We start from the raw sequence: 22,271 nt of genomic DNA on the forward strand, positions 1-22,271 counted from the left end.
GTATTTTTGCTTAATTTTTTTTTTTTTTTTTTTTTTTTTTGGACGACCGGGCCCAAACCTGATAAGTTGACAATTTAAAATCACTACCATCATCGATTCTCAGATTGAAATTAAAATTATCTTTATTCTTCTTAGAAAGTACAAACAATACACCATATAAATATACAAAACTTAATACAAATATAATAAATAAATGTTCAACAAATAAAAAACAGGCTATTGCCTGAAACTTTTTTCTCAATTTTGTCTTAAATGATCTAAATAGGCTATGTTCATATCAATTTTCACACCAGACAATAAATCTCGTCCCTCGCACACAGGCTTTGTCCATGTGAGGAACCTTCTTCAAGTTTTGTATATGTATACTCTGTATTGTTTGTACTTTCTAAGAAGAAGAATAAAGATAATTTCAATTTCAATCTGAGAATCGATGATGGTAGTGATTTTTAAGTTTTGTATATTTATATGGTGTATTGTTTGTACTTTCTAAGAAGAATAAAGATAATTTCAATTTCAATCTGAGAATCGATGATGGTAGTGATTTTAAATAATTAACTTATCAGGTTTGGGTCCGGTTGCACAAAAGTCTGTCAAATTTTAACGATGATTACATTATGGTTGAATGCCTCGAGAACCAATCAGAGAGACGGAAGACGTCTTTCATTAGCACTTAATTATGTTTTATTTAGCACGTAATTATGTTTTTGGGACAAATAGAGATTTGATTTGATTTGAATCACAGTTAAAACTTTACAGACGTTTGTGCAACCGGGGCCTTTAATTTTCTTTTCAATGTACACAGTGTTCACCTATTACCAGTCAATCTTCAATTTATCTCGGGCCACTCCCGTGTTTCGGATGGACACGTTAAGCCGTCGGTCCCGGCTGCCTAAAAAGCAGTCGTTAGGTCATGTCAGAGACCCTGAAATTGATCAGTTGCGACCTGAAAACTCTGACACCAGACCTGAGCCAGCCAGTCACTCGATATTATTATTATTATTACCTATTACCAGTACGGTGCTCTCAAAGTCAAAGCAAACTGAAGGCTGTAGTGAATTCTACGTTATAATGGCAGTATTCGATTAACTTTTTGTGTAGTTGAGAAGTTGATATTGCGGCAATTATTCATATTAAATGAAAAAGACTAAGAAATTGTCAAAAAACCACAGATTTATTGATACTATTCAGAGATTGACAATAATATATGACAGAGATTGATACTGTTCAGAGTTTATCAGAGATTGACAATGGTGTAATAACCGAAACCGGTCTTCCTAGTATCAGTAAATCTGTGTTTTTTGACAATTTCTTAGTCTTTTTCATTTAATTTAGTGTATGATTAACAATGGTGTTGCTATCCTTGTCTACCTTACGACAAACCAGATAGCGCTATCCTTTTCTAGTTCCACAACGTTGCCAGATCGTTTTTAAACTATGTAGAAATGTAATTAATGGACAAAATAATATTCAATCTCAATTATGAAAATGTATTTTTCCTACAAATACCTTGAAAAGTGACCAATTGTGCACTGATTGCAGGCCGCAAAGAATCACTTTTCCGCACTAGTGCGCAAAGTGAGTACTTCGCGTACTCCAGATTTGCAGCATGACAACGCAAAATAGTTAGTAGGTTAATGGAGCACCAGTGCAGCAAAATAAAAATTAAGTTGGTAACACTCATAGTGAGGCCCACGTTATAATGGCAGTGGAGAACAGCGTTGCCTTGCCATTATGTGCCTTGATTATAGTCATTTCAATGCTTACATAAGATAAACTCCCTTCAAGCAGTCACATAAATTTTCAATTGAATTACTAATCATTATTATTCAATTATTATTATTCAATTTTAAATAAATTAAGGTTTTTATTAATAATAAAATTACACAGAAAAACATTTGATGGATTTCAGGGAATTTTACCCATAATTACCCACTTTTCATATTCAATGGTAACTGTAGGAAAAATTTAATGTGAAATACGTTCGCAAAGTTCGTTTGCTGCACTCAAGAAACCATTCCGCCCTCGCCTACGGCTCGGGCGTAAACGTTTCTTTCGGTGCAGCAAACTGTCACTTTGCGCACTAGTTGCACAAATAACTAATTTAATCATTGTAAAAAATAGTTTATTGACGAATAAAATATAATTGATTATTTTAAACAAGAATGAACAGTTGATATATCATCATATATACAGCGGTATCAGCTATCCTCTATAGAAGACATTCTTCAGATAATATACTGGTATCAGTTATCCTCTATAGAAGGCAGTGGCAAGGCAGAGAATCGGCAACGTTGTTCTCCTATCTTCCTGCACTGCCATTATAACGTGGACCTCACTATAGTGTGCAACGATGTAGCTGACTGTGTATCAGGCTGCAACGAAAACTTGATGCCGTGGAACTTGACGAAATGAGTGCCTTAAATTCCCTTTTGTTCCAGTATCTCGAAAAATGGTCAAAGTAGGACCTTGATGAACTGATATCTCGACAAACTGTGACTCTCCCTTCCATAACACTGCTGGATAAATTTGAAACCAACCTTGTACATTAAAATGTCTCAAGTTTCAGCTTTTTACTGGACCAGTTGAACATAGACTCACGTTTCAAGCTTTTATTGGACCAGTTGAACATAGACTCACGTTTCAAGCTTTTATTGGACCAGTTGAACATAGACTCACGTTTCAAGCTTTTATTGGACCAGTTGAACATAGACTCACGTTTCAAGCTTTTATTGGACCAGTTGAACATAGACTCACGTTTCAAGCTTTTATTGGACCAGTTGAACATAGACTCACGTTTCAAGCTTTTATTGGACCAGTTGAACATAGACTCACGTTTCAAGCTTTTATTGGACCAGTTGAACATAGACTCACGTTTCAAGCTTTTATTGGACCAGTTGAACATAGACTCACGTTTCAAGCTTTTATTGGACCAGTTGAACATAGACTCACGTTTCAAGCTTTTATTGGGCCAGTTGAACATAGACTCACGTTTCAAGCTTTTATTGGACCAGTTGAACATAGACTCACGTTTCAAGCTTTTATTGGACCAGTTGAACATAGACTCACGTTTCAAGCTTTTATTGGACCAGTTGAAATAGACTCACGTTTCAAGCTTTTATTGGGCCAGTTGAACATAGACTCACGTTTCAAGCTTTTATTGGACCAGTTGAACATAGACTCACGTTTCAAGCTTTTATTGGACCAGTTGAACATAGACTCAGTTTCAAGCTTTTATTGGACCAGTTGAACATAGACTCACGTTTCAAGCTTTTATTGGACCAGTTGAACATAGACTCACGTTTCAAGCTTTTATTGGACCAGTTGAACATAGACTCACGTTTCAAGCTTTTATTGGGCCAGTTGAACATAGAAATTACATGCCAGTCAGTTAGTAGCCATGTCACAATTCACATTGAAGAAGCATACAATAAATTACACAGGTACTACAAACACAATAATAAATAAAACAGATCAGTTACATTGGAATCAAGGAAAATTTTCAATTAAATCAAATAATCTCCTGCACTTGAATCAATTAAATCAAATAATTTAGTGGTCTCCTGCACTTGGGTATTATTTTAAATAGACAAAAATCACATTAACATGCGAGTAGACCCACGGACTTGCAGAACGTCAGTGGTCGCGCGTGGGCATTTTGCTCACACTCACCCTTATGGCTCCCTAGACTAGAAACAGTTGGTTTTAACAATGCTCTTTCAATATTTATCAATTTCAAATCTTTCTCAACGTGTTTTATGTTATTATATACTATTTAATAGTATATAATTAACAAATAGTATATAATAACATAATACATGGAGGAGATTACAAAAATACATACTGTAAATTTATTGTTAGATAAAATAATCTATTCATGAATGGAATGAATATACCTTCTTTATTTGACACATTTTTCGACATCTAGATAGAAAAAAAATAGATAAAAGATAATAGAAAAATAGTATATAGGTAATAACATAATACTGGAGGAGATTCCAAAAATACATACTGTAAATTTATTGTTAGAATTTATCATTTTTATGGGATAAAATAATCTATTCATGAATGGAATGAATATACCTTCTTTATTTGACACATTTTTCGACATCTAGATAGAAAAAAAGATAATGAAAGTTTAAATCAGAAGATGGAATATAAAATAGGAAGATAATACCATAGAGAAACAATAGCTCAAGTAGATATCCCATGGTATAGGACGTTTATGTCGGAACTTTTACTGTTATCTCAAACCGACAGTTCATGTAATTCTTTATTGTGAAGCTGTGTGACACTGGTAGTCTCTCATATTGTGCCGTTCATACACTCTCACCCCAACAAAACAGAAAAAATTCGACAATAATCAACAGTAATCGGCTTGAGATAACAGTAAAAGTTGCGACATAAACGCCCTATACCATGGGATATCTACTTACGTTATTGTTTCTCTATGATAATACCTATATATTGAAATTAGTCAACGTTCATTCTGTCATCCTCAAACTGTTCAAGATTGTCTAGAGGACAGTCACAGCGAGGATCACATGACCTGCCAACCTTGGAAAACGAAAATTCCCAAAGCTACATACCAAAGTTACAATTGTGCGGCAATTTGCCCCGGGCGCGACTACTCGCGTGTTAAATTAAATTGACTATGGTTGTTGTGATCAGCAGTAATGAATTCCTTCACTGAATAAAATGGATTCACAATCAATTAGGATCCAAGTACTTGATTGTTTTTAACAGACTACTTTTGGCCGACAGGTTGTGACCAGTTGTACAGGAACTTTATGGAAAGTGCGTTTTTCCTGGATAATCCGGGACTTTCGGTTCAAGTGCTCGATACAATTGCCGACTTCGTTCAGAACTGTTCAGACTTGCTGGCTCTGAAGAACGGCGCCATGAACACCAACGATCCTGTAAGTTTTTCAATTAAGAATAGAATACTTCATTTGTCATTAAGTAAACAGTTTACAATAGGCTTTGTCACTTCTGAAAGAAAGAATAAGACGTTGTTGTTGTCAATACCACTATATAGTGTGTTGTCACTACCACAGTATAATACTACTGTTCAAGAATTAATTCACATTACAGAACCAGGTTCCATGGTAAGAACACCTACCACATCTCCAGCTGAACTAATGTTGGTTGTTATGGTTGAAGGTATAAGAATTTTGATTCCGAATTGAATTCCCTGTTCAATCAACAATAACTTAGGTGTTACCATGAAACCTGGGTCTGTACCTAATGTGAGTTAATCTTTGAACAAATATTATGGTATAATAATAATAATAATAATAATAATAATAATACTTTCAATTATGGAGAAATACAACAACACCTCAAACCATAAAATCAAATTATTTGTCATTTCTATTATATGTGAGGACTGAGAAGCGATCCAGTCAGCCATACTTAGATTCAAAGGATATTTAAGCACTGGCCACACCAACGTCTGCTAGAGGTAGCGAGCTCGCTCCCGCGGCGGTAGTTCAGGCCACACCAAAAAACGTCCGCCAGCGGTAGTTTGGTTTTGTTCTTGTTTTGATGAGGCTATGTTAGGCTGATGAGGACAATGCTAATAAAATTATCCTGACACATCTACTTTCACATCATCTACTTGCTGAAGACAGGTAGATGAAGACAAGTTTGACATCAGGTAAATTTGATGTCAAACAACTGGAATTAAATATTGTTCAGGCAATGAACAAACTATCATTCAGAGCAACGTTAAAGAATCCAATCTCATCACTATTCAATGTATTGATCTATCAGTCTATATCGATAGTTGGAATAACAGAGACTCTATTCTGATAATACCGACTCTATAGTTGAAATAATTATCAATATCATCTTAATCTAAGTTTCGTAACTTTGTTTAATTTTTCTTTTGGAAGGAAATGGCTTGAATGAATGATACAATCGGCAGAAAATTGAAATAATAAGTTTTTATTAGATTGGCCACGTCAGACCGAGCTCACTACCGCTAGCGGTACTCCCACTAGGAGACGTTTCAAAAGTTCGCCTGGCTCGCCAAGTGAAACTACCGCCGAGGTACTACCTCCGCGGTAGCGAGCTCGGTGTGACCTGCACAACTTAATAACATGGAAGGCGAGTTTTTTGACTTCGCTACCGCCGCGGACGCGAGCTCGGTGTGACCTGCCCTTAAAGTTGCGTACATATATATATAATATATATATATATATATATATATATATATATATATATATATATATATATATATGCGCCGCTAACATGAGCAATTCACTTTTAATCAGCTGACTATTTGTATTTTTACAGAAACGGTAAGATACAGATATACAAAGCTTGGCATCAGCTGATTAAAAGTGAATTGCTCGTGTTCGCGGCGCGTATATCTGTACGCACCTTAAGGCACTACTCACACTATCGCGACTCAATCGTACGACTCCAGTCGCGAGTTTGCAGACCTTTCAACTTGACTTATTTAAAATTGTGCAATTGAAGGCTTATTTTATTTTTATTTATTTATTTTTTATTTATTTATTTACCAATTCACTAGAAATTTACAAAATAACACTTATCAACTAATATACATTGGTGTGGCTGGAAAAAGAAGCCTTGAGCTCCAGCCACGAGTTCGAAAATATTCTTTAAATTATTGGTACATTTGCCTTGATAATATTCTAAAATACAAACCAAAAGATAGTAAACCAAAAACCAAAAATATGTATAAATAAACACACAAAATCAATTCTTGAATCAAAAATCAACAAGCCCAATAACAGAAATAGGTAATATAGAAATTATAATAATAATAATAATAAAAAAATTTCTTTTAGGTAATCAAAAAAACCAAGTTTAAACTGAGCGTGTTAAAAACAAGTCATAATTATAATAATTTAGTTTTCGATTTAAAAAAGTAATTCTCTTTTACTCTATTTAATTATTACTTGTAATTTTATCCCTAATGAAATCGTCTGGTATCCTATTTATTAGCTTATCATTATATATTCCAATCATTATTAATTTTTTTAGTGACAAGCTGAGAAAAGTTAGGACTTTTCAAACAAATTTCAACGTGTTCACGTTCATATTCACATCATTTTATTTTGAGGTTGAGTGGTAGACAGGACTTGAAAGTTTTAACTCAGCTCAAAGTTGAAAAAAGTAACCTACATTCGTCAAGTTCAAAGCCAAATTTCAAACAGTTAAACGCTTCTAAAGTTGAAAAACGCCAAACAAAAGAACAAATTATATGATTTTTTTTTGGAAATGTCTTCTATTTCCAACCATATCTTTAGAATTAGATACTGTTGCTGGTGAGGTATTGTGATATCTATCCATAATGAAAACACTGGGATTTTGTCAAATAAGTGATATTTTTAGACTATGATTTTGACATGATATCCTAGTTATTGACGTTTTTCAAAAATATCGAAATATCTCGAATACTATGGTTGATATAAGACAATTTTACTAGACATTTTTTGTTGCAAATCTCATGTAATATCCATGGTCTTCGGCTGATACACCTTACGTGCGACACTCTGTTTTTTCTCCGTGGTTTTATCTAAAACTTAATCTATGTTTCCTCGTTGGACAGGACATAGCATGGCTTGAGAGCGAGCGGAACTCGTGGAACCTGGTGCTGTGCCTGTACCAGAACCGGTTGTACCCGCCCAAGGACAAAGAGGACGCCATGGATGTGGCGGTGAAGCACTCAAGCGAGAAGGAGATAGTGTCCAGTCTGTATGTCGTTGACAACAATGTGAAAGAGGTGAGAGAATTATTATAAATCTTCTATATCTACATATATAAAAATGAATGTCTGTATGAGTGTTTGTTCCCTATAGACTTGAAAACTTTAGGAATATGTTGTGTGTATATTGGGGATGGTTTCTGACCAGAAGTTTTAATAGGTGGCTAATAATAATTATTTATTAATTCATTTTACAGACCTATGTTTTCGTACTTGCCGGCCGAGCGGCTACTGAAGAACGGAAAGATGATCATGGTTCAAGATCATGTTGTGATAATAAAAAATGATTTAGCATCTAAAGTTACCAGCTGTAATAAACATAATACGCTGTAATTTTACTGTCAATGAATTGTGTACTGGTATTAATACGGTAGTTTGGAGTTGAAGTGTTGTTGATTGGTACTAGCTGTAGATAATGGTTCCTTAGAAGACCTATACAAATAATTATCAGTCCCCTATCATTGAGAAACTGGAATATGTGGAAAAAAATTATTCACCTCATGAAAGAGAGTTGTTCATATTGCATTCATTAATTACTGAAGAATAACAGAATAATTTACAATTTTTTTGAATTTAGCTTAGCTGATATTCATCCTAAAATGGAGGATGGAAAGAATATGGAATTCTGTGTGATTCATCGTATATCGCATATTTCCTGGACCATATCTATTGACAATCAACAACTATGAACGCATTACATTCATCTTTGAAACACTGATTTAACCTATCTTTTTTTTTCATTCAACCCACTTAACTGATAGATATTATTGCCAATTGATTGAGAAGAATATGTTTTCAGAATAATAAATGCTGCATGATTAAGCACATAGGAAGTCCGTATTGAGATGTAAATGAAAATATTGATTGTCAGATAAATTTCATGATTCACCAAATAAAGTCAAGAATGACATGAGATACATTGACTTTTTGGTGGTACGAAGTTCGCCGGGCCAGCTAGTATAATTATAATCGAAATATAACTATTGATAAAGTTATGTGATTTTGTTGTTGAATTCATTCTGATACAGCAGTAGGGTGCTTGCATAGTGATTCATTCATTCATTCATTCATTCATTCATTCAAAGAGGTGAAGGTCGAGCTAGAGGTACCTCAATGTAACATCTATCTTGACCTCAACCTCTACCTCGACATTTCTCATGAAAAAATGTCTAAAAAGTTGAATATTTTAATAAAATGAATAGTGAAAACAAGGGAGAGATTTTTTTCACATCAAATAATCCTATTACAACGTGAACCTTCACTATAGTTCTAAGAATATTACATTTCTATAGTCCTGGTCCTGTAGCTTTGCCCATCGGCAGAGGGCCACTAGACACTACAATACAACCCGTTCAAAAACATTGGACATTTTTGAAAATTTATCTTTCCCTAAGTAGCAGATGTTCTTTTGTATCTTCTCAAAAGCAACGTGTTGCATTCGAAAAGATAACAAAGATCTTCAATGTATCTTTCCATAAGCATCAGATGCTCTTCTGTATCTTCTCAAAAGCAACGTGTTGCATCCGAAAAGATACACAAGGATCTTCAATGTATTTTTCCATAAGCAACAGATGCTCTTTTGTATCTTATCAAAAGCAACATGTTGCAACCGAAAAGATACACAAGCAGCTTTTCGGTGAGCACAACACAGCCTATCAGCTAACAAGCTGACATTCGTTCAACATGATCTTCTCATTGTTGGTGATACGTTGCAACTCTTTCATTAATGAAGAATCTCTGTGTGTAGGGAACTTCTTTCATAATGAAGCTCTGTAGGGAGCTTCCTCCTCTAGGGGTCTAGGATCTCTGGAGCTTGATGTTTTTGCAAAGCCGTGAATATTAAGGCTATAGTGAGGTTCACGTTATAATGGCAGTGTTTGATTAGCAATGGTATTGCTATCCTAGTCTATCATTCCACAAAGCAGATAGCGAATGTATCAAATCATAGTGTTGTGTATCAAGTTGAGATGATTCTGTATCATGTTGTGGTTGTTCTTATTCTATAGTGAGATCCACGTTATAATGACAGTATTTGATTAACATTGGTGTTGCTATCCTTGTCTATCATTCCACAAAGCAGATAGCTAATGTATCAAATCATGGTGTTGTGTATCAAGTTGAGATGATACTGTATCATATTAGTTTGATACTGTATCATGTTGTGGTTGTTCTTATTCTATAGTGAGTTCCACGTTATAATGACAGTAGATAAAGATAGGAGAATAGCGATGCCGATTCTCTGCATTAATTAATTATATTTCTACACTGTCAAAAACATAATTGGCATCGTTGTGGACCTAGAAAAGGATAGTACCACCGGCTTTGTCGAATGATAGACAAGAATAGCAAAACCAAAGTTGATCAAATACTGTAATTATAACGTGGACCTCACTATAGTTTCACACACATTCGGTTTCATTCGATACGGTTCGTTTTCTTTTCTTTTCTTTGCCGAAAACGAATGAAACTTTCATACATATCAGCTTCTAATTCGTACGGTTCCAATTAGGTATTTTCTTCTCAAACACAGCTGTGTTTGGATTTTCAAGATTCATGCTGGTATTGAAATATAACAACTGGTGTTCAAATAGTAAGTTGTGATTTCTTGAACTACAAAATTCTCAAGTTAATTAAAAATTGTAAACTTTTTGAATAGTTTCTTTTTGATTATGTTAATTTAAAAAAATATTATTATTATTTTGGACGCTTGGTGCTATGCGGTTGCTATTCGGAACCGAATTAAAACCAAATTACCGTTTGACAATCGGCCGAAAACGAACAGAAAGCAAACCGAACTGAATGTGTGTGAAACTAGCCTAACCATCAAACCATACCTTGCCTATATACCGTTTCAAAGTCATCGAGGCAAAGTTACGGAACGCATACTGTAATCTGTATTAAATTATTTAAAAAATGTTCTAAGTCAACGCAATAAAATTTGATTTGATTTTGAAATATGTGTGGTAATTTCCAGAGTCAACTAGTAGTGGACTGGCTGGAGAAAATAGCGGCCGACCAGCTGGAGAGCAGTGCCGCGCCTCGGTTTGGGTCACTTCATGGACAAAACGGTGGCGTGGGAGAACACGCTGCATCAGTTGCAAAGCGAGCACAACATTGCCTACTCCAGCAGTCGTCACATTGTGGCCAGTCTAGAGCCAGATGCACAACTCAGGCAGAATCGGCCGCTGCATGATCTCGATATGGTAGGTCACTACTAAAGCCTGGTCCACACGCAACGATATGATCGCAGCAATCTGATTGCACCAATAATCGTTGCAATAAATTGTACATCGACGTTCCATCCACATGCGACGATTTTTTGCCCCAACTTCCTTCGCAATTTGTTGGTGTTTCCAACCATTCAGTTGTGATCAACATGGAAGAGGTATACTGTTGTGGTCCCTTTATGTAATTTGTTTGGCGAAAGTAGGGAGAAAGAGACAGTTCAAACCCAAGAAGTAAGTGGTTACTGGATTGCAATTTAGTTTGATCGAAGCACTGTCTACACGCTACAACCTGTCGCTCCAATCTTGCCAGATTGGTGCAATCGTTGCCAGGTTGATCAAGTTTTCGTTCAACCCCTTATATATCGCGATCAATCTCGCTCAATCGCATCAATCTTCCGTCCATACGCTGTCAATTAAAATATGGTCGGTACCGATCAGATTGGTGCAATATATCGTTGCGTGTGGACCAGACTAAAGGTCCATTTTTGTTTGTGCATAAATTTTCGCAGTCGACGACGGCAAGCATTGTTGACATTCATATTGTCCAAATTTCAAGTGTGCTAAAACAGCTGATCAAATAACTTTTCATTATTTGTCTCTATTATTAAAGAATTAAACATTTCTAATAATATCAACATATATTTGTAAGTTTGTCCGGGGTGTCAGGCCAAACAGCACTTTATTTAAAAAAACCTTTCTTTTTCTAGCACCAAAATTTTTCAATCAGTTACCTTCCTCAATGAAAACCCTTTTCAAATGCCACAATAAAATAATAAAAATAAAATTGCATCTGAAAAATGGCTTCTTTCAATTAGCACAGAAGGATTGGAGGCCATGTACTCTGTCACTGCCTAATGTATCTAACTTTCGTGCACATTGTATGTACAGAACACTGTCCTCTTGCAAAACAACATTATATAATATACACATGGACTATTACAAAAATGATGTACATAATATCACGCTCATACGATAATTATATCTTATAGATAATTATATAATATATATATATATATATATATATATATATATATATATATATATATATATATATATATATATATATGTATGTATGTGTATGTGTATTTGGTTTCTATTTTTCATAGAACTAACAGTTTAATTCAACGCTTGTTTTGTCCGGTGCTCCTGTATGCGGACGTGACCTTTCTCTTAAGGTCATTTGCATACAGTATGACTTATTTCTGCATGTTGTATATGTATTATAATCTTGTAACTTGTGAATCTCTATCTTGAATTGCTGTCCACTGTTATTTTATTGCATCTCTAGTAGAGTAGTCTTTTTGATGTATTTTTCGTTCGCAGTGTAGCTCTAGTAGAGTAAGCAATTAACTGTATTGTTTTTTGTTTTTGTTTTTTTGCTTCTTTGTTTTGTTTTTTTTCTCATTGTATTTCTATAGTGGAGCAGAATGATAATACTGCATGCTTAGTTTTCTATTACTTTTAATTTTCACATGTTCTGTATTTTTTTTCACGCAGAAATAAAGTCAAAATTTATTATTATATTATTATTATTATTATATAATATCAACATATTGCCATTTAAAAATATAAAAAGTATAAGCTCAACCTGCCCCATTAAAACATGATTGAATATAATCTTTTAGGTTATGTGGACAAATTGAAATCTACCCAATCTGAGCTGTCGACGACAGCATTTACGCACAAATGAAAAACCAGCTTTAAGTGTCAGTCTTCAATGCCGGCGCTTCACTTTCACCGAGTTCGTACGATTGTCGACGAACGCGAGAGTGTGGAGGCTATTATCGTAGGGGAAAGATTGGTCACTACAAATATTGTCAGTCTTTAATGCCGGCGCTACACTTTCCCCGAGTTCGTACGAGTGTCGACGAACGCGAGAGTGTGGAGGCTGCTATCATAAGGAAAATATAGCATTAGAAGATATCATATACCATTTATCTTTCAACCAATATAGAAGGCTGAACATAGAGAAAAATAGCATAAGAAGATATCCCATCATATAGGGCGTTTATGTCACAGTATACATACAGTATGGAAACTTGGCTACTACCCTGGCACAAAAATCCGCCATATTGTTAGGAAGCTCCGCATTGTAATAGTATTGATGGGAGGTTCGAATCAATTGATCTCGTTTACTGCCGCGAGCCAATCAGAAGACCAGGATTGGAACTTCCTAAGGTCACGTGACGTGTCTAGTATTTGTGCCATGTAAAAAACATTGGTTAGATAGGCGATTGATTGACAGTTTCCATTCTGTACCTATTCTGTGTTTATGTTTCAAATTTCACTGTTAACTGAAGCCGATAGTTCTAGTAGCTCTTTTTGTGAAGCTATGTGGTGCTGGTAATCTCTCATTCTGTGCTCACCTGGTCAAAACAGTCATAATACAAAGCGCGTCAGCTGCAACACAGGTATTCACCAAGATCAGCTTCGTGACAATTTCAAGTCCTTCTATTGAATGACGCTTCATTTTATGTTTTTAATTTCATTTCATATCTTGACTGGTTATTAATTTAACTCAATTTAATTTGTTTGCAGGAAGACGAAGCACGTCTACTGCAACAGGTGTTCACTGAAATCAGATTTGTGACAATTTCAAGAAGTTCTATTGTAACTCCTTCTCACTAAACTAACTAACTAACTACACTTTCTATAAATACTACTCTTACTATTACATATAATATCAATTTAATCTAATTTGATGTCTTGTTTCCTTGTTTGCAGGAAGACGAAGCCCGTCTGCTGCAACAGGTGTTCACCGAGATCAGATGCGGCCGCTTGGAGCAGGCTCACTCGCTGTGCTACCACGCCGGCCAGCCTTGGAGGGCATGCACCCTGGAAGGGTGGCGACTGCATCACGATCCCAATCTAACCAGGCCGGCGCACCTCGATAAGCTGCCTGTCGAGGGTAACCCTAATCGGTGAGTGTAGATCAAGTACAGGTGAAGACTGGACGGTTTTTTCATTAAATTCTTCTAAAATTCTACTCTTTCTCTTACCTTCACGTCATTTGCTCCCACTCTTCATCACCGTCTAAAACAGAACAGAAAAGTATGATGCAAAAAAGTAAGATGAAAACTTTGAGATGAATTAAGAATAAGGAATCTTATGTTGGCAGTGCCGTATATTACATTGATAATATTATTGTTGTGCAAGTTACAATCAATGTCTATTTGTAAATAATTGTATATTGCATACTATAGTGATTGTATTGTACAAGTATTTGTATGTGATTTTTGGCAATAAAATTCAATTCAATTAAAACAAAATAGATTTTTAAAATTTATAATTATATACTTTGAGGTTATAAACACTTGAATTCATGTGAACTTAACTTCAAGTTTTCAAAATTGTCCATTCAACTTAAACGTTAAAAAACTTGAATTTAATTAAACTTGTCTAAAGTTAACTTGAATAATCGAGGTTGGAATTTCAGTTACAACCAAATCTTATATCTCAAAATATGTAATTTTTATTCAATAGGCCTCTGGTTTGAACTTGAAATGAGTAAATCAGAGGAAAGTTTAGAAGAAAACTTTGAGATTAATATTACATCAAGTTAAATATTGATCATTATCAAAATTTGGGAATGGAATAGTTTTGGTCCAAGCCTGTTGTTCCTTCTCAATCATATTTATATGATTTGCGATTGTACAGAGTGTTTCAGAGAAACGGGAAATTTGAAAGTTAAATAATTTCAAGAAAAACAAATCTTTAAATAAAGTTTTTCATATCATTCAATAGTAAAAATAATGGCATTTCAGAATAAATAATACCGTAACATTTATTTTTTGAAGATGACATCTTGCAGGTGTGTTCCTTTTCTACGCAAACATTCCTGTAGATCTCTTCATCACATTGTCCATGGTTTGACGTAACATTACAACTGGAATTTGAAATCGCTTCTCGAATCTTGACCTTCAATTCTGCAACAACGGAAGAATTGAAAGCAAAGATTCGAGAAGCGATTTCAAATTCCAGTTGTAAAATATTCCATCTTGTTCATTGTTCATTGTTCATTGTTCATGATCCCATCTTGAAAGCTTTCATTTCAAATCCCAGCTTTCAAGATGGGATCATGAACATGAACAATGAACAAACCATGAACAATGAACAAACCATGAACAATGAACAAACCATGAACAATGTGATGAAAAGAACTACAGGAATTTTTGCGTAGAAAAGGAACATCTGCAAGATGTCATCTTCAAAAAATAAATGTTACGGTATTATTTATTCTAAAATGGCATTATTTTTACTATTGAATCAAATGAAAAACTTTATTTGAAGATTTGTTTTTCTTGAAATAATAATAATAATAATTTATTTGCCAAAAACAAAATTACATTATAAAACTTACTATAATTTAAATTATACAATACAATTCGAATAATTTAAGTTCTTTACAATAGAACAAAATAAATATTACTTGTTGGCACAGCCGGCAAGGAAAACCTGAGCGCCTGCTGCGAGTTCAAAAGCTGAAAATTAACTATTACATTCGTGGAGACAAATAAAGAATAAAAAATATAATAAGAATTTCGGTTTTAAGACAGAGTACAATTGATGAATATTCTGTGATTTTACATAATTGTGGTTGTTATACATATATATTTGGTTATTAGATTTATACTTTAGGTAATGAGAAGTAAATGTGCTGTTTAGTCCAGTGATTTATTTCGTTTAAAAGAGTTTTTGTGATTTTATTACTGATGAATTTGAAAGGAATTTTATTAGAAAGTAGATTATAGTAGTATGTGAACTGGTGTCTACATACAGATAGTTTTATTAAATTATTTAACTTTCAAAATTTCCCGTTTCTCTGAATCACCCTGTTTCTACTAATAAATAAATTCGAATGAATTTTGAATAGAAGACACATTACTTGTTGATTTTCTTTTATAAAAGTTTCATAATATTATTATAAACATTGTTTTCTGGGCGTCAGTGACATCTGGAAGCTGTGCGCGTGGCGGTTGGCGGACGACGTTCGTGCAACGAGCGTGACACGTGCCGTGTCCGGCGCCCTGTGCGGCCACTTGCCGGCACTGGTGCACTTCTGCAGTGGCAGCTGGGAGGACCTGCTCTGGTCGTACACGCGTGTAATGATAGACGTGCGCGTCGAACAGGAGATACGCGCCTACTGCCAGAGACGCGATCGGCCCTATGTCGAGATGCCTGATGCCTACTGGAATAACAGGTTGGTTTGAAGCAAATGAAATTCATGCATTGCCTCAGAATACATAAATAAAATCACATGAAAGGGAGATTCTGTTTTCAAATCAAGACCAAGTACCATTTTTTATCATTTGGGTTACCGAGATACACAGTTTTTAATATAGAAATGGCCATTTCTCTGTATATTTAAATATGGGCTAAAATACACTAAAGGAGGAATTTTTTATTTTTTCATCAAATTTCAGTTATGATACATGATTTTGAACCGCCTTGAAGAATGAGCTGTAGTACGAAGTGTTTAAAGTTTTGATCCTTGATCGAACCTTATGAACCCCCCCCCCCCACTAGGAAATACTAAAAATGCTTCTAACGGGTGATTCTCATAGAAAATAACCCCATTGAGATGATTTCAGCCGAAATATGTTTTTTTTGTTAGGAATTTTGGCTGTAGGGCATGATTTTCTTTTTTGGGGTATATTCCCCCTCCCCCATTACTAAATTCAAAAATTCCTAAGGACTCCTGTTTAGAATTAATTGTTCTTTCACGTGATGTGTGGTTTTTTTTATCTATATTAGAAACATATCCAAGTTGTATAGGGTAGAAGTGGTAGGTTTGCATAATTGTGAAAACCCCTTAAGAAATACCCCTTTTTGAAAATTCGGAGCTCCGGAACCAAAAATGGTAGAATCCTTCGTGACCACTAAATTAATTGGAAATTTTATTATCTTTAATTTTGTAGAGAATGATTTTTCTCCAAAAACTCTAAGTTTTCGAGATTAAATGGAAAAATTAAAAAAAGTCCGAAATTTTAGGGGTTTTGGGGGTGAAGCCACCCTCTGGCGTGTCAGCAAGTTACAGATTCGATTCTTTTTAAGAAAGATTTTTTTAAATCTCAGATTAAGATTACACATTCTTTCGGGGCTGTTTCCTGAAAAACGATCATTTGACTGAACTAATAATAAAAATCTGGTGTGGCGCACTCACACAACTTTCCTTGCCGTTATGAAAATTGATCACCTGACGCTAGTGTAAACGCGCATCTCAAGTCAAAGATATGAGCCAGCTGGTGACAGGTCAATAACGCTGGATACACATGAGATCTGCTATCTCTTCATAGTGAATGATTTAATAGAATCAACAGTTTGCAATTGAATAACTACATTTTCTCAAATTTCAAGCTTATTTTCAATTTTAGGTGAAAATGTTACTGGACATTAATTGAAGAGATGTCCATGCCTGAAGCCTGATAATTGAGAATCTAAAATCAAACTTTGCATAGATGGGGCGGAGCTCCTGAAATTTTTACAGATATGGGACATGTGGCAGTTGATAGAGCTTATCGATGACTATTGCAGGTATAACTTTAATCGAAATCGTTGGAGCCGTTTTCGAGAAAATCGCGAAAAATCCTGTTTTTGACAACATTTTCGCCATTTTAGCCGCCATCTTGAATCGCATTTGATCGAAATTGTTCGTGTCGGATCCTTATATTGTAAGGGCCTTACGTTCCAAATTTCAGTCATTCCGTTGATTGGGAGATGAGATATCGTGTACACAGACGCACATACACTCATACACACACACACACACCACACACACACACACACACACACACCACACACACACACACACACACCACACACACACACACACACACACACACACACACATACAGACCAATACCCAAAAACCACTTTTTTGGACTCAGGGGACCTTGAAACGTAGAAATTTAGAAATTGGGGTACCTTAATTTTTTTCGGAAAGCAATACTTTCCTTACCTATGGTAATAGGGCAAGGAAAGTAAAAAATCACTTAAATGTACAGTACGCGTCCCGTAGCTTTGCTTCCGTGACTTTGAAGAGGCTATGCCAAGACAAGGTATAGTTGATTGATTGATTGATTGAAAATTCTTTATTCATGGACATGTACAGATACATTTGAATAGTGTTGAGGTTAAAGCTAGGCTAGCCTATACAAACACTAGAAAATTAATAGTTATTTGTGCAACTAGTGCGCAAAGTGACAGTTTGCTGCACCGAAAGAAACGTTTACGCCCGAGCCGTAGGCGAGGGCGGAATGGTTTCTTGAGTGCAGCAGAGGAACTTTGCGCACGTATTTCACATTAAGTTTTTCCTACAGTTACCATTGAATATGAAAAGTGGGTAATTATGGGTAAAATTGCCTGAAATGCATCAAATGTTTTTCTGTGTAATTTTATTATTGATAAAAACCTCAATCCTAAAATCCTAAAACCTCGTTGTCGTTGGTTATAATATATAATGAATAATAATTACGCGTTGTGCTTCGTTGCACCTCTGCTCACTATAGCAGCCACAGCAGTCACTGTTACCAACTTCATTTTGATTTTGCTGCACTGTTGCTCCATATAACCTACTAAGTATTTTGCGTTGCCATGTTGCAAATCTGGAGTGCAGAAAAATTTTTCCCGCACTAGAGCGGAAAAGTGATTCTTTGCGTTCTGTAATCAGTGCAGCAATGGCCACTTTTCAACGTAACTGTAGGAAAAATAAATTACTTACTTACTTACTTACTTACTTACTTACTTACTTACTTACTTACTTACTTACTTACTCCCAGGGCCATCTATATCTAAGTTGACATTTGGCCGCACCAACAAACTGTCTCCACGTAGTTCGCGCCTCAGCATCTCTTTCTGTCGCTCCAAGACTCTCCATGTCAGTCTCAACCTGTTGCCACCATTTCTGTTTGTAAAAGAATAAATTGTCAAAGATTAACATCAAGCTCTTGTAAAGAGTATAGCGATAGGTTCATCAGATATTCCTTCAATTTCTTTACAAATATTCTTTGGATAATACTCACGGCTTTGCAAAAATATCAGACTACAGAGACTCTAGATCCCTAGATTGAGAAAGCTACCTATACACAGAGATTCTTCATGAATGAGAGAGTTGCAACGTATCACCAACAATGAAAAGAGCATGTTGAACGAATGTCAGCTGACAGGCTGTGTTGTGCTAAAATGACGTAACTCCAATAAGCACCTTGTGTATCTTTTCGGATGCAGCACGTTGCTTTTGAGAAGATAAAAAAGAGCATTTGTTGCTTATGGAAAGATACATTGAAGCCTTTTGTATCTTTTCGGATGCAACCGGTGCTTTGAGAGTATTCAAAAAAGCATTGTTGCTTATGGAAAGATACATGAAGCTCCTTTTGTATCTTTTCGGATGCAACACGTTACTTTTGAGAAGATACAAAAGAGCATTTGTTGCTTATGAAAAAAAACATCATTGACTATAATTGATTATTTTTAACAAGAATGAACAGTTAATATTACATACATGTATCGGTATGAGCTATGTAATTTTTACAACATCCAATTTCCAAGTGCTATGTACTCTGTTTACTGTCAAAACATATTAATTAATTGTATAATTACTATTTCCATCTCATTGGATTACTTAACGCTTATGAACATTTGGATTACTATCATTGCATAGCCCAATAAGGTACACCAAGCAAAACCATCAATCCTGTGTTATTGGTTCGTTTACAGTCCCCGTATACAGTCATACTTATGCACTGTCGCGACTAAATGGCACCTAAAGACTGAACCATAGCTAGGTTGATACTGCAACTCAGTGGAGTGATGGGGCGAAAGTTTTGGAATGCATAGGTGACTCATTCACTGACACCACCCCATCCAATAATTTTGGTAGAGAGTTAGTGGGAAGGATACTTCGAATATTCTTTCCGAAGAATGGACATTGATATGTCCAAAGCTCCGCCAATTTATGTAGATGCATAACAATATGATCTATTTTATCTATAGTTATTACAAATTGTTTTTTTCGTATCATATACAGCTCATTATTATTTTCTTTGATCATATTATTTTGTAAATTCATCTATAATTTTGCTGTATTGTAAGCTATTGTATATAAGTGTATAAGCCAGTATATATTGTAATCTACATAAATAAAGTACTCAATCAATCAATCCAATAGTTTTGTGCAGCAAAAAAACTGACACTGTTGTACTTTTTACAACAGCGCAACTGCCGCAAGGTTAATAATTCGCTATAATATTTAACTGGATAAATAAGTAGAATTCAATATTAAAAGTCTCTAGATTGTCCAATTTGGTGTTTCAGACTGAGTATGGAAGAGATATTCAGTTTTCTGGAGGCGAGCAGCGATGCAAAGGTGAGCGATGAATCAGCCAGACCTGAGAGAGTTGTACAGAAACTACTCATTCTCAACAAAATCCCAGAACTGCTCAAACTGATGGCCGAATGGATACAGCGTGAAAACTGTACGCCACATTTTACAAGGTAGAGTGGAGAAATTTGTGTGACTTATTGATTATAATTTCAATGTTTTTTCAGCTTGGGGACTGTCAAAACTTGGAATAGAACAGTGTCTCCATCTAAAGTTCTCCGTTTCACTCTAGAATAGAATAGTATAGAATGGAATATTTATCCTATTATATTAAGCGAGCAATTTCTGTATATATCTGGTTATTTTTATATCAGGCTATTTTTATATCTGGTTATTTATGTTTTATGGATCTCGAAAACTGCTCTAACGATTTTCACGAAATTTGGAACATAGAAGGTTTATGAAATGAAGATTCGATTGCACTAGGTCTCATTCTTTGGAAAACTCGCTGAACGACATTAAAAGGATAATTCATCCTTGAAAAACAGATGATAATTTCGTCGTCTCTTGATAACAGAAGATGCGTGTGCCTGTGTGGGAGAGAGACAGAATTATTTCCAGTGTGTAATCATAATCAATCAGCGAGAATTTTATCTAGCTAGACAATTTTTAATCGATTGATCACCATAATCTGATTTGTTGACATGACATGGTAATCCTCTTAAACTAGAGTATATCATAAATTTCAAAGTTGATCATTATTTGACAATTTCAAGTGATTAGTGAGTGTTAATGCTTAAGCCGCCATTTTGTCACACCGTTGAGGGGAGGAGACTGTCTAGCTAGGCCTATGGCAGGCGTTCATGCCCTCGACCAATAGCAGTACTCGCCTACTAGTATAAATTCTGCTGCTCTTGTATTTAGTTTTAGTTTATCAGAGATTGACAATGGTGTAATAACCGAAACCGGTCTTTCTAATTATCAATAAATCAGTGGTTTTTTGACAATTTCTTAGTCTTTTTCATTCAATAATCTAAATTATAATTTTTTGTTTTCAAATGTTTCAACAGAAAATTGAACCTGAATTCAAGTATATGGAACATGACCTACTTTCTGGACTATTTATAGTGTATATATCAAAATTCGGGAAAAAACTGTTTTTGGCTGTGCCTGTTAGTACTTCCCCAATAATTTTAAAGAATTGTGTTTGGTTTATCAAAAGTCAATAAATAAATAACGAGCGAAGCTCGGTGCCCCGATATTTGTCATTAAACACATAGTGCAATAGACATTGTCATCTACGTTCGCCACTCCAGAATTTTTGAATAGACTCCCACAAGGTGTAATTTCCTAGTGATGACTCGAGACGCGTGTCTAGAGTTGTTGCGGCTCGAGCAAATAGCCTATACATTCATCAGATATGAATTGTAAAAACAAAATGGTAGCCAACACTTATAATTCGTCTGCCGTCATAACGTTGAAACAACATGACAATCCTGAATTTATAGGTTATGTGCTCTATCCAAGAGGCTAGAGTCGTTGCTAAAGAAATTTACCTTAAGGTGCATTTTCGTTTGTGCGTAAATTTCCACAGTCGACGACGGCAAGCATTGTTGACATTCATATTGTCATAGCCACATCTAATACAAGGCCCCGGCCAACGATATTGCAACGTCGCAATGTAGGTCTAGAATCTAATACAATACGAGGAGTGGTGGCTCAATCCTCGGTTACCCGGCACATAGACTAACCCTTCTGGAGAAAGGCCCACACTATTGCGCAATAAAAATTATAAATAGACTCCCCCATAACTTTAAAGATTTTTCCAACTTTTCAAAGATGACCGGAAGGATAAGGAAGGTTCTGTTGAAAAGAGCGCATACACAGTGGATGAATGTGTGGATGTCTTGAGGGAAGAAAATTACATGTCATAGAATTATTACAGAATAAAAATTTCCTTTAAATCAACTGAAATTAATCGATTTCT

The 22,271-nt window shown here is 35.2% G+C and overlaps 1 protein-coding gene across 1 annotated transcript in view; it reads left to right on the forward strand.

Annotated features, from left to right (window-relative positions):
• Positions 1-22,271, forward strand: part of LOC111044677 (nuclear pore complex protein Nup107) — a 48,639-nt gene that overhangs the window by 5,755 nt on the left and 20,613 nt on the right. Inside the window, 7 exon segments of the mRNA XM_039426894.1 lie at positions 4,762-4,916; positions 7,583-7,756; positions 10,713-10,850; positions 10,852-10,941; positions 13,690-13,886; positions 15,914-16,165; positions 20,278-20,457. Of these exon segments, the coding sequence (XP_039282828.1) occupies positions 4,762-4,916; positions 7,583-7,756; positions 10,713-10,850; positions 10,852-10,941; positions 13,690-13,886; positions 15,914-16,165; positions 20,278-20,457 (1,186 nt within the window).

The sequence above is a fragment of the Nilaparvata lugens genome, chromosome 1, assembly GCF_014356525.2.
Source record: "Nilaparvata lugens isolate BPH chromosome 1, ASM1435652v1, whole genome shotgun sequence".
Taxonomy (NCBI): domain Eukaryota; kingdom Metazoa; phylum Arthropoda; class Insecta; order Hemiptera; family Delphacidae; genus Nilaparvata; species Nilaparvata lugens.